The following is a 12780-nucleotide window of genomic DNA, read 5'->3' on the forward strand; positions in this document are numbered from 1 at the left end:
TTAAAGGGTGTTGAGATGCCATGTAATGTTAGCAGTGTTAGGTGGACAGACATGATTCACTAGGTAAACTCAGAGATTTTACATAGGAATCCACAATTCTGACCTGTTGTAGTCCTGCTGAGTTCTTTTCAATAGATGAACTTTTCTATTTTTTGTTGTCACAACTAAACTGGCATTTTTCGAAGGATACCTTGAGTCTGTCAAGGGATGCCTCAAGTCTAAAAAGGCTGAGAAGCACAGGTCTGTCTTAATAAAATCGCAAGTATTTTGTATGTATTGGAGGATTTTTTTTGTATTGACTTGTTTGCAGATACACTGAAACTTACAGAATATTTTGGGTACACAGTGTTGTAAATGGGAGAGACGTTGCAAAAGGAGGATGTTTTAATATTGTCTTGTCATTGTTTTATTGATCAGTTGTTTTTCTGTGATCTGCTATCACGTATAGTACAGAGTCTTCTCTTGGATATGTAAGGATATGTGCATGTCCCAGAACAGAATGAAAACCAAAAATTATTTGCATGAATTTATCTGGTTGTTTTTACTAACTTATAAATGGTTATTCAGAAGGTGAAACAGCAGGTTAACTTGATGTGACATAAATACACAAATACCATAGGTTAACTAATTCCTAGTTCAGCTCCAATGAAGTGAAAGAACTTATTCTAGGATTAAATGTGATCCTTTAAAATAAGAAAACATAGAACAATGCAAGGTTCTGCGTCTAAAGGCCTGTATTTTATTCACTCATGTAGGCTGACAGGTGGTGCTCTACGAAAACTAACCAGAGTGATGATGTTTTGTAGGAAAAAGAAAATAGTAGGTAAGTGACCTATTTGTTTCGTAGGTATACGTAAGCACGTGTAACAGGAAAAATATAAAGTGTTTGTTGTTTAAACGTTTTGATACAAATGTTGATTTTGCAGAGAGGAGATGGTAAGCAATCAATCTTATTTCTGGTGTGTACTTGCAGTGAAAATAGAAAATTGCTCTTAGGTTAAAATGATTCCTTTTGTAAAGCAGCAGACAGGCAGAAAGAGTGAATGTAGATCACGTGTTTACCTGTGAAGATCATTGTATCATAGAAATGCACGCTGGATAGCATATACATTTTCTCTTTTCAAAGTGTGGAAACCTAGCCTATATATATGAATTTCTCACATTTCATTTTGTGGTACTTTGAACATTTTAAGCCAGCTAGCTAAAGCTCTCTAAACTCAAGAAAGTTACAAAATGTGTTTCCTTCTTTCCCATTAAATTCTGATATAAAATGAGGATAGTCATGAAAACTGCAGATAAGTTTAGAATGACAAACTAATCTTGAGCTAGATCACTTTCAGTACAGGAATCCTTGAGGACACAACAGCAACCAGTCTTCTAACTGCTCCTGCTGCACTTTTTTTTTTGCCCTCTGGAGTGGTGGTTATGAGAAAAGGGCAAGTCTGACTGCAGCAAACACTACTGGCCATAAGATTCTGGTCTGAAGTTTATAGGACACATGCGCACCAGAGATGGAGTATATATACACATCTAAAACCCCACCGTGTGCCCTGGAAATAACTATTTGACTTTCATATTCCTGTAGTATCTTATTAATTGTGCATTGGAATGTGAAGACCATTTATTCTTACAGGGTGTAACACACTGCATGCTGAATATCTGCAATGTACTATTCTGAACATAAATGTAATAGTACACATATTATCAGTGGGAATCTTCAGTAGTAGGAAAAATGTATATAACTAATATAAGAGCACTCAGGATAATTGCTTATGTATAATAAAATACCCAAGTAACTGTGTGACACTTTCACCCCTTTGTTATAATTTTTGATGTATGCATTAAGTTAATATTTGGGATTTTGGACTTCAGTAGGAAGAGAAATGGATAAAACCATGGAGGTCTGTAGATTGAAAACCCACCTGAAGGGACCCATTAGAATCTCCTAGTATAACAACAGTTTATACCATTCATGCATATGGTCAGAGTCAGGTTTTGTCTGATGTCTTCAGCTGGTGGGTTTGCCGCCAAATGTGCGTGGAGCCCCCCCCGCACTCCTGTGGGATGCTCTATCCGCCCCAGCATCACAGCGTTCGCAAGCAAGTGAGATATGTAGAAAAAACATTTAAAGCTATGTCTATGGCCAAATTGCTGATCCTTTGAATCAGCATCAGATCTTCAGATTCAGATTTGTCCAAATTGAATCGGGGACAAGGAATTGAATCACTGTCCCCAATTTGGACCAAATCTGATCTGAATTGAATACGGCCTGTTTCGCACACCCTTAGTGGATAGCTTCCTTAGGTATGGAAGCTTATGGGTTTCTGAAACTACTATTTGGGGTATGAAGTATAACAAGAATGCTTTTTTTCTTTTTACTAGAGTTCAGGCATATGTCTTATGGTCTTGTTAGAGGACAATTTGGGACAACCTTGTGGCCTATCAATTCAGCTGCCTAATTGTTCATAGCAATCATTGTTGATTGAGAGAAGGGCTTTTCCTCCCATCTCTCTTTTGAAGGAGCATTCCTTACTTTCAAACAAAAGATCCTTTTCCACTAAGTACAGACATTTGGGGAGATTAATTTGGGTTCAAAATGGCCGCTCGATTTAAACTTAGTTCATCCTGGTACTGACCTTACACTTATACACCTGGTCTTAATAGCTGGCAGTCTGTCTAAACCTGTAACTGAACAGAATTTCCATGTACACAAACTGGTCTAAAAATTGCAGAACCTGGTTTAAGATAGACCTGAATCTATGTTGTATCGGACTTATTTGATTTAGGTTAAACTGGTGCGTGGAACTTCTGTACACTTTCCCTGTGCAGCCCTGGGACTAGGAAAACCCAGGCACTGGCCCCAACCCCAGGGCTGCTCTTTTAATCTCTCCTGTTCTTTTCACCTCTCCCTTGAGCCATTGTTTGTCCCACCCGCCCTGTCCCTTGCTCCACTCCCCTCCTCTCCAGCCTATCAGCCCTCTCAACTCCCATCTGACAAGCTACTCAGGGTGCAGCCTTTTTAATCAGCGTTCACCACTGCTGGAGCTGAGGAAGTAAGTCTGGGTAGGGAAGGGGTGGGAGGGATGGGGGTATAGGTTCCTTGGGGAGGGACCCAACCCCACCAGCAGGTTGTGCCAGTCCTGTCCACTCCACCTATGGGTTTATAGATTTCATAGATGTTAGAGCTGGAAGGGACCTTGTGAGAACATTGGGTCCAGCCCTCTGCCAAAGGGGCAGGAAGTCAGCTGGGGTTAGATGACCCCAGTAAGGTAAGCATCCAGGCATTTCTTGAATGTATCCAGAGTAGGTGCTTGCACCAGTTCTGTGGGGAGTCTATTCCAGGCTCTGGAGACTTGGATGGTAAAGAAGTTTTTCCTTGTGTCCAGTCTAAAACAGTCTTCCATCAGTTTGTGACTATTACACCTTGTCTTCCCTTGGGATGCCCTGATGAACAGATGCTCTCCCAGTTCCTGATACACACCCCTTGTATACTTATAGGCTGCCACCAAGTCATCTCTGAGCCTTCTCTTCAGGCTGAGGAGTCCCATGCCTCTCAGCCTCTTCTCATAAGGCCTACTCTCTTGACCTCTAATCATGCACATGGCTCTCCTCTGGACTCTCTCAAGCTTCTCCATGTCTTTTCTAAAGTGTGGAGCCCAGAATTAGATTGAGTACTCAAGTTACAGCCTTACCAATGCTGAGTAAAGTGGGAGGATGACTTCTTGGGCTTTGCTTGAGATGCATTGGTAGAGGCAAGCCAGAGTTTTATTTACTTTGCTGGCTGTGGCATCACATTGGTGGCTTATGTTCATCTTGTGGCTCATGTCCACCCTCAGGTCATGCCTGCCCCAAACCCCTCACAGGTCATGCCTCTCCCCTCATCCTTTGGCAGACCCCCTAACCCTCCTGCTACCCCGCCCTCCTGCTTTACCTGAAAGCGGGCAGCCATTTTGAATCGATTTAACTTCCCCCTACCATCCCCAAATGTCTGTACTTAGCCCTTGTGGCAGTTGGAATACAAACATACTCAAGTATTAAAGGTTTCTCTATCATCATCAAACACTCCACCTTATCCTGCTTTTGCCTTGCATTTCTGCTTCCAGCCTATAAGTTTAGGGTTCTAGTATTTTACAAATTCATGATTTTTGCTGCTACTGTTCTGAATCATACCTTCTACTGCACACCCCCAGGCTCTGCTGAACTTGTCTTTGTCAGCCAGTGGCCTACAAGGGAAGTGGGATTAATTTCAACAATATGGGAGGAGTTATGTGGCCAGTCCAGGAAATGTTGCAGTGCTAAAAATTAACTTAAAAGTACCAGACTTCTAAGCCATATTGACAGCCAAGAGACCGGTATAATTCAAGTGCTGTAACCAGCAGTATTGAAGGCGATGGTCATATCCTGATGCTTCAATGGGTGACTATTATTTATCTTCTGTTGGGGCTGATTATGAAAGTTGGGAGTTCTTTGAACAAACTGAGGGGGAGGGCTTTGAGGGTGTAACAATTTGAAACAGCAAATGATTTTTCTAGGTCTTTGGATTTGGCAACTACGATGGTTCAGTAATTTGGGCATGAAATGAGAATCACACTCAATTTAGTGCTTACTCTGCTCCAGCCTTCATTTCTTCAAGTTTCCATTTGTGCTTTCTAACTCAGGCATCCATCTCTTCAGTGGGAGGAATATAAACTGAAACTTTGTTTGATCAGATATTTTAGCTTTCTCACTTCTTCCTTGGAACAAGATGCCACATAGTCATAGCACCTGCATCTCTTGAATTCATTTTTTTTGCTAATAGCTATAAAATATGGTATAGTTTGTGCTGTTTCTGTTTCCTATTGTATTTCTCTTTGCTACAACCATTTAACTGTATAGACTCTACTCACTGGCAAGCATGCTTATCTTAAAAGTCTCACAATGTGAATGCTGTTTTTTTGCAGAGTTCTGTAAACTTTGTAAAAATGGTATTTTGCATTGTTTGGGATCACCACATCGCTTGCTGTCCAAGTCCTGGAGATGACTTTATATTCAAAATGCAGAACTTTAACAACTCAGAATTCATTTGTGTTTCCATTATGAAGACAAGAGTTCTTTTGAAACATTTAGATCTAGGTTTGAATTTAATCCACTTCTGATGTTTGAGATGTTCGGATCTAGAATTTTGGTTTAGTCTAATCTTTATTAACTTTTTGTAGCAAGCCAAAAAGTCATCCAATAGAATTCCTACACTTCCTAAAAAAATAAAAACAAAATCTGTTCGGGAGACATAAGCAGTTATGTAGAAATTGAATTATTATATCAGGGTGTTGTTTTCTGTAAATTTTTTTGGCTGTAGTTTCAAGGACACAGCATTCTGGATGGAAGAATATTTACCAAACAGATTATTAAAGCAAAACTTTAAAATCCCAGTTTAACCAATTGCCTGCTGTTTAATATACTGCTTTAGGTACATATTACAAAATGCCCATACAGTGGTGTGGACTGCTTGAACTGCTAGCATAGTGTTGCTGTGCACTGCTGTTGAGGTAGTGGTATATAACAAAGGGTTTTATGTATGTAGAAATGGTCTCACCTGTGGCAAAATCAGATGCACTTTGCAAAGGTGAATAAAATTAGTTCAGTTTATGATAGCATAGGAGTGATGTTATAGCCATGGTCCAGAAGTTATGCAAGAGGCAAGGATTTCTTAGGATGGTATCTTTTTTTGGACCAACTGTATAATTGGGATTAAGTTAGGCAGCCTAAAAATTATTACCTTTGTACAGTCTTCTCATGTCCTAGGATGATCTTGTTGGCTGTTTTCTCTTTGGTTTCTGGAATGCTATTCACACCCCAGAGCCTGAAAAGTGTTCTCCCCTTCCTGGAATCGTTCTCCCCCTCCACCAGTAATTGTTCTTGAAGTCCTTTGGACCCTCTTTCTAGGTGTGTTTCTAAGACATCAGGAAGGTACTTCTTCTTTAATGTAGGAACTTACAGTTCTTGATCCCAGGGATCTTCTCCTTTCCAATGACTGTTTCAAGTATTTTAAAATGTTCTCCCTCTGCATTAAAAGGCTAATACCTCATTGCAGACAGAAAATGTATTTTGTGAGGCAGCAGGACTATTGCTAATGTCAAGTATTAAAAAATTATGCCTCGGAAAGCTCCAAAATTAAGAAATTGGATTGAAAAATACAGAGATGTTTTAAAGCTGAGTTTTCTTTTTTTCTTTCCTAAATTTTCTGTCTCCAGGGTTCATGTTTTCAATCTTTTCTTTGCAAGTAGAAGGAGTAGAAATGTAAGTGTTTTTCAAATGCAAACTGAGATTCTCATGTGTCCTTATGACTTCAACACCTGGAACTTCTAGAAACATATCATGTTGCAAGGCTCATGATAAACTTAATGATGTTTCCTAGCAGTGAATCTGACACTTTCTAGAGCAGTGTTTTAATTTTTTTAAATTAAAAATATGCACATATTTTTCTAAGATAAGGCATTTTACACCAGTCTGAAAAGCATTTATTTCCATTCCTTAGTTGTTATTCCCCATGCTGTAAGAACTTCTTCATTTTAATTGACTTTTGTTTTATGCTTTGTACAATTTACGTCTGCCGCTTTGTTGTGGAAATGCATAACATCCTGGTAGAACAACCTGAAATGCAAATGCAAGTGTGTGTTAGGCATGTGAATCAGTATTTTACCCCTTGTCCCTGCTTCTCAGAAAAAATCACATTGAAAGCTTTAGTAGGTTTGGTGCATTGTTGCTGTGATGGTCCAGGAAATGTAGGAGAGGCAAGGATTTTTAGTGATATCTTTTAATGGACCAACTATATAGTTAGGAGAGCTGTTGGACAAGTGTTTGGGCATCAAGTACCCTTCCTCAGATCCTAAACAGTATGAAGGGAGGTATTGCACTGATCATATTCCTTTGTCAATCGGACATGCTTGTCTAGAAGTGCATAAGGTTGCTTGCTATGTCTTTCACTCAAGTAACGAGGATGTGGTTTCATGCTTGCCTGCTGCTCTGAGAATGAGTCTTCTATGCCCTCTGTATTCCCAGTGAAAATGCAATCTCACCAGTATGTTAGGGCTTACTAGTCAAAAATTAACTTTCACAGAAAAAAATTAAAGGACAGACACACATGCACATTCTTAGGGGCATGTTTCTCACAGAACACCTACTCCCTCTCTGATCTCACTATCCTTGTGTTCAGGGGCTTAACACCTTTAAAAGGGAAACTTAGGAACAAAAATTCATAAGCTGGCTAGACACTAAGAACCAAGGACTCAGTGTTGGTATTGGTTTTATGGTGCAGTATATTTAGCCCAACTCCTGAATTCCTTCCACACAGGAAAGGTGAGAATGACCTCCTCTCTTTTGACAGGCCTTGATTTCCCAGTAAGTAGTAGGCCTGTGTGAAGCAACTAGTATTTGCTTTGGATTTGGCCAATTCAGGGAACAGTGATTCAATTTTGTGATTTGAATCACTGTCCTGATTTGATTCAGCCAAATCTGATTCGGAGATTTGGCTGGTACTGAATCTCTGAATCACCCAGGCCCACCCCTGCCCACTCTCCCAGCCTGGCAGTGACTGCCCCGTCCACCTGGAAACAACCATCTCAAACACATGTATAACAGGGAATTGTCTAAAGGGCCTGAAAATTGCTTTTAAAGAGATGACATATAGTAAGACTTTGGTACACTGGTCAATCCCATAGCCAGTTAAGTGTTGTTTTTATCCTGATTACAAATATTTTCATTATCTTTTAATTATTATGTGTTTTTTTCCCCCTATTTTTCAGAGGAGGAGCGGAGAGTAAAAGCCAATGATCGTGACTATAATGAAAAATTTCAGTATGCGGTAAGTTGCCATTATAATGTTGCATAGTAATGGGCATATATTTACAGCTTGTTTGAGTTACCTTGTGGAAATCTGTGAAAGAAAGGTTAAATAGTTCTCTATTTCGACTTAATTTTAGGGAAACAATTCCCTTGTTCGTTAATGGCAGTTGCATTATAATGGAAAGAAGGATCCAAATGTGTATTGGTATCATCCGAGGAAGGATTGATATTTGGATTTAATCTTAAACATGAGCCTGCTGTCACTAATATTTTGTTACTACCTAGTAGACCAGGGGTGGGCAAAATACCGCCCGCCAGGCAATTTCATTTGGCCCGCAGGTGGGTGTCTACCAGTTCACTGTATCTGGCCTTGTCCTGGGCTGCCCCTGCTGTGCTTGCATGGGGCTGAGCCCTGCTCACTCCCATCGGGGCAGCACATGGGGGAGCATGGGGCCCGCACCAGTGCCCTAAGGCCGGGGAGACAGGAGTGCGGCGCTCGAGCTGGTGGGTGCTCAGGGTCTGCCTGGCTCACATCACGTGGGGCTCATGCACGGTTCCCAGGTTCTCTGCCCCGGCCTCACGTCTCTGAGGGCAGCCCTGCATGATGAAGCCAGCAGCCCAGCCCCAGTCACTGCTACATGCTATGGAGGCAGGCCAGCTCTGCCCCTTTCCCTGCTGCCCCAGTTAAGTTCAATGACCTGCACTGCCAACTTCATCATGTGGGGCTCCCCCTAGCAGTGTAGGGCTTGGGCACATGAGCCCTACATGATGGAGTCAGCAGTCTGGCCACATGCAGTCCTGGGGCTCACTGGGATTGTGTGCTGTTAGGGGGCCCTGCCTGCTGCTGCCACTGGTGGCAGGGGCTGTGCGCAGTAGGGAGGTGTTTATAGGGGAGACCCCCCACACACTCCACCATACACATGAAGCCCCACACACCTCCCCAGCCACCTGCCTCCACACACCCACAACCCTCATACCCATCCACATCCATATATCCCCACATCCCACATACAAACACATCCACACCTACCCACACTCCCCAGAGGTCCCCCCCAAACCCTACATACACATCCACACATACCCATGCCTTCCCCCACATCCCACATATATGCACACTCACACACATATACCTACAGTCCCCCACAAAACCCATACCCCCCACCCCTCTTACAATATACAAGAGTAAGACTTCATCTCGAGCTATTATGCAAGCATCTCTCTATACACAATGCAAATGCACATAAATCAGAACAAATACATATTTTTAAATAAAATTAAAATATGTTATTGTAAATGCTTGGTTTTTAATATATAATGTGTTTTTTTCTGGTTCCAAGATGGCAAACCCCCTTCCCAAAAGGAGTACTTCTGGGGCAAAGGGAGGGACTTCTAGTGGCAAGAATCAGGGTTTAGGGGTGGGACTTCCAGTCCCAAGATGGCACCCAGGATGCAGGGCACCTTTCAAGAGGTAGGGCTACCCTTATGGCCCATGACATCTCATTGAAACTCATTAAGCAGCCCTCCAACTGAAATAATTGCCCTCCCGTGCAGTAGACTCTTGGTGAACAGTTGAGGGCTGCATGCGTATCCCCGTCCCCTGACAGCTGCCCACCTTTTGACAGGTGCTCTGACCCTGGTCACCATCTTGGCACCAGAAGTCCTGCCCCTAACACCTGACCTATGCCACTAGAAGTCCCTCCCCTTGCCCTGGAACTACTCCTTTTGGGGGTTGCCATCTTGAAACTGGAATCCCCCCCCACACAAATCATAGACTGAAAAAGATCAAATATCTTCTATAACTTATTTGAATTTTATTTTAAAAAAATATTTTTGTCCTGATTTGTGTGTTTCCATAGTGTATTTAGAGGCAATTGCATAATAGCTCAAAATATATTCTTACTCTTGTATATTTTGTGTTGGGGGAGTACAGCGGTGTTTAGGGGGATTGTGTGGTTGGGGAGTGGGTGTGGAGTGTGAGGGTTGTGGGAGGGCTTGTGTGTATGTTGGGGGTTTGGTGGGCAGTGGGGAGTCAGCCCCGCCCATTTAATCCCATTCTGTTTACTAGGCTGGCACCCATATGGTACAGCATGGGGCTAGCTTGGCCCGGCACATGGTTCTGGCTGCCAGGCTGGGGACCACACAGCACAGCATGGAACCAGCCCATCTGGAAGCCGGGAACCGTGTGATGCAGCTGGGACAAGTTGGACTGGGCTGGCTCTGTGTCATGCGGGTCACAGCCTTGTGGCCGGGAACTGCACAGTGCAGCATGGAGCCAGCCCAGCCTGGCCCCTTTGCACTGAGCCACATGGTTCCTGGCCTTGCAACTGGGAACTGCGTGCTGCAGCTGGGATAAGGTAGGCTGGGTTGGCTGTGTGCCATGTCATGCAGGATGGACCCCAACCTTGGAAGTCTTCAAGAGGAGGCTGGACAGACACCTTGTTGGGATCATTTGATCCCAGCCTGGCTTGCCCCATCCCCTCCTGGCTGGGTTCCAGCTGCAAGGCTGAGACCTGCATGGTGTGGCATGGGTCAGTCTGGCCTGGCTTGATCCCTCCATGCTGCGACACATGGGTCCTGGCCTTGCAGTCAGGAACTGTGTGCCACAGCTGAAATTGAGCTGGGCCAGGCTGACTCCATGCCGCAATGTACAGGTCCTGGCCTTGCAGCCAGAATTGCATGCTGTGAGGAGGGGATGGGATGGGTCAGGCAGAATCTGTGCTGCACCACACAGTTCCTGGCTGCAAAGCTGTGACCTGCATGGTGTGGCAGAGCCAGCCCAGCTTGGCTTGTCCTGGCTGCAGTGTGTGGTTTCCAGCCTCATGGTCAGGTGGGTTGGGAACTGGCAATGGGGTCAAACCCAGAGAGTGTTAGTGGACGGGTCTGTATAGTCTTGGCAGGAGGTGGCCAGTGGTGTCCCACAGGGTTTGGTTCTTGGCCCTTTGCTGTTCAAAATCTCTAGCAATGATTTAGATGAGGATGTGGAAAGCACACTGGCCAAGTTTAAGGATGATACTAAATTATGGGGAAAAGTGGCCACACTAGAGGATAGGATATGGATCCAAGAAAACCTGGACAAGCTGGAAAGGTGGACTTCCCAAGGAGGTGGTGCAGTCCCCAACCTTGGAAGTCTTCAAGAGGAGACTGGACAGACACCTTGCTGGGATCATTTGATCTCAGCAGTATTCCTGCCCAGAGCAGGACTCTATAATCTTTTGAGGTCCCTTCCAGCCCTTAATTTCTATGATATGTTACAAAGCAGACAGTGGGGCTGAAAGATACTACACGTTTAAGCAGTTTATGCAGTCTGTTTGTTATAATGAAAGGAATAGATGCATTGGGACTGGCATTTTGTTAATTAAATATATTTTTAACTTATCTGGGATTGGCAGAAGGCACTTCAGAGTGGTATTATATGGACTGTCTAATTTAGAGAGGCATAAAGTTTTGTAAGCAACAGACTACTTTGTCATGTGCTGTGAATGGACCTGCAGGGAGCTGGAGTTCTAAATAGAAAGGAGAAATTAAATGCAAAGGATAGGGAAATAAGCTGTTATTAATGAAAGTTTGTCTCTCTGAATGAGTCTATAAGGTGCAACTGTACCTTTGCTTTTTGTTAATTTCAGATTAACAAAGCTAAGTACCTCTCTCTATCAGGGATTGCATGTAGACAAATTAGAAAGAGTCCATCAGAGAGCAATAAGCATGATTAAAGTCCTGGGAAACTTGATTTAGGAGAAAAGGCTGAAGAATTAGGATTCTTGAGAAGAGAAGACTGAGGGGGAATTTGATAACAGTCTTCAAATACCTGAAGGATGATTATAAAGAGGGTGGAGATGGACTGTTTTCTCTGGACCCGGGACACAGGACTAGGAACAATGGCCTCAATATGCAACAGGGGAACTTCAGGTTGGATATTGGGTAGAACTTTCTCTCTATGAGGGTGGGTAAGCATTGGAATAAGTTACCTACAGTAGTTCTGGAATCTTTATTCTTGGAAGTTTTTAAGAGCAGGTTGGACACTTTACTGGGATGGTTTAGTCAGGGATGAACTTGCCTTGAATGGGGGTTGGACTGGATGATCTTCAGAGGTTCCTTCCAACCCTATTATTCTGTGAATCTACAAAAGAATGGATTGAATGGATTAGCGAGTGACATTGCACAGCTAATTGTGTTTGGGGTGTCACTCAAGATATGAATGTGAGAGAGAAGTTTGTGGAGTTAATGCCTTTTTTGCTTCAGACATAATGCTTAGCTAGGGGATGGGCAAAATATAGTCTGGGGGATGAATCCGACCCATCAATTGATTGACTCCAGCCTGTGGGCAGGTTTCTGCCAATTGATCATATCTGGCCCTTACTTGCCCTCATGGTGCTCCTCATGGGCCTGAGCCCTGCTCACTCTTGCCTGGGAGAGTCTGTGATGCGTTTCTGTTTGCACCTGCCCTGTGCCTGCCAGACAGCACCGTCCTGGCCCTGGCTAGTGAGGATGGCTTTCTTGTGGAGCTGCTGCTATAGGTGCCTGGGTACTGCTAGACTCCCCACATCCCCAGTGACTCCTGCACTTCCTCCTGCCCCTGCTGCACCTCTCTAGGCAGCAGGTAACAGGGAAGCTGTGGGGATGTATGCCGGGCAGCAGGTGCCCAGCCAGGCGAGGAAGTGGGGGGGAAACATTGCACCCAGGTGGCTCCTGCCCTAGCACACCAGGCTCTAGCTCCCTTCCACCAGCTCTGCCTGCTGTCTGGTGTGATGATTAGGGGAAGCCACCCAGTACTGGGGTTCAGCAGCAGCCCCACCAGGAAGCTGTGTGGATGGGCCGGGGCCAGGTCAGTACTGTCTTGTAGGTGTGGCTGGCAGGAGTGTGGCATGGGCTGCCCCAGGTGGGAGTGGGCAGGGATCTACCCCATGTAAAGTGTCACAAGGGCAGCCACGGGCCATATGGGGTGGGGGGTGGACCACACTA

At 44.0% G+C, this 12780-nt stretch overlaps 1 protein-coding gene across 1 annotated transcript in view; it reads left to right on the plus strand.

Moving 5' to 3' along the window:
- The window catches only part of ATP8B4 (ATPase phospholipid transporting 8B4 (putative)), a 210387-nt gene that overhangs the window by 31937 nt on the left and 165670 nt on the right, over positions 1-12780 (plus strand). The window contains 2 exon segments of the mRNA XM_090028242.1: positions 756-823; positions 7782-7840. Of these exon segments, the coding sequence (XP_089884368.1) occupies positions 793-823; positions 7782-7840 (90 nt within the window). The 5' untranslated portion in view covers positions 756-792.

Source organism: Crocodylus siamensis, chromosome 15 (assembly GCF_052110815.1).
Source record: "Crocodylus siamensis isolate JL-2025a chromosome 15, ASM5211081v1, whole genome shotgun sequence".
Taxonomy (NCBI): Eukaryota; Metazoa; Chordata; order Crocodylia; family Crocodylidae; genus Crocodylus; species Crocodylus siamensis.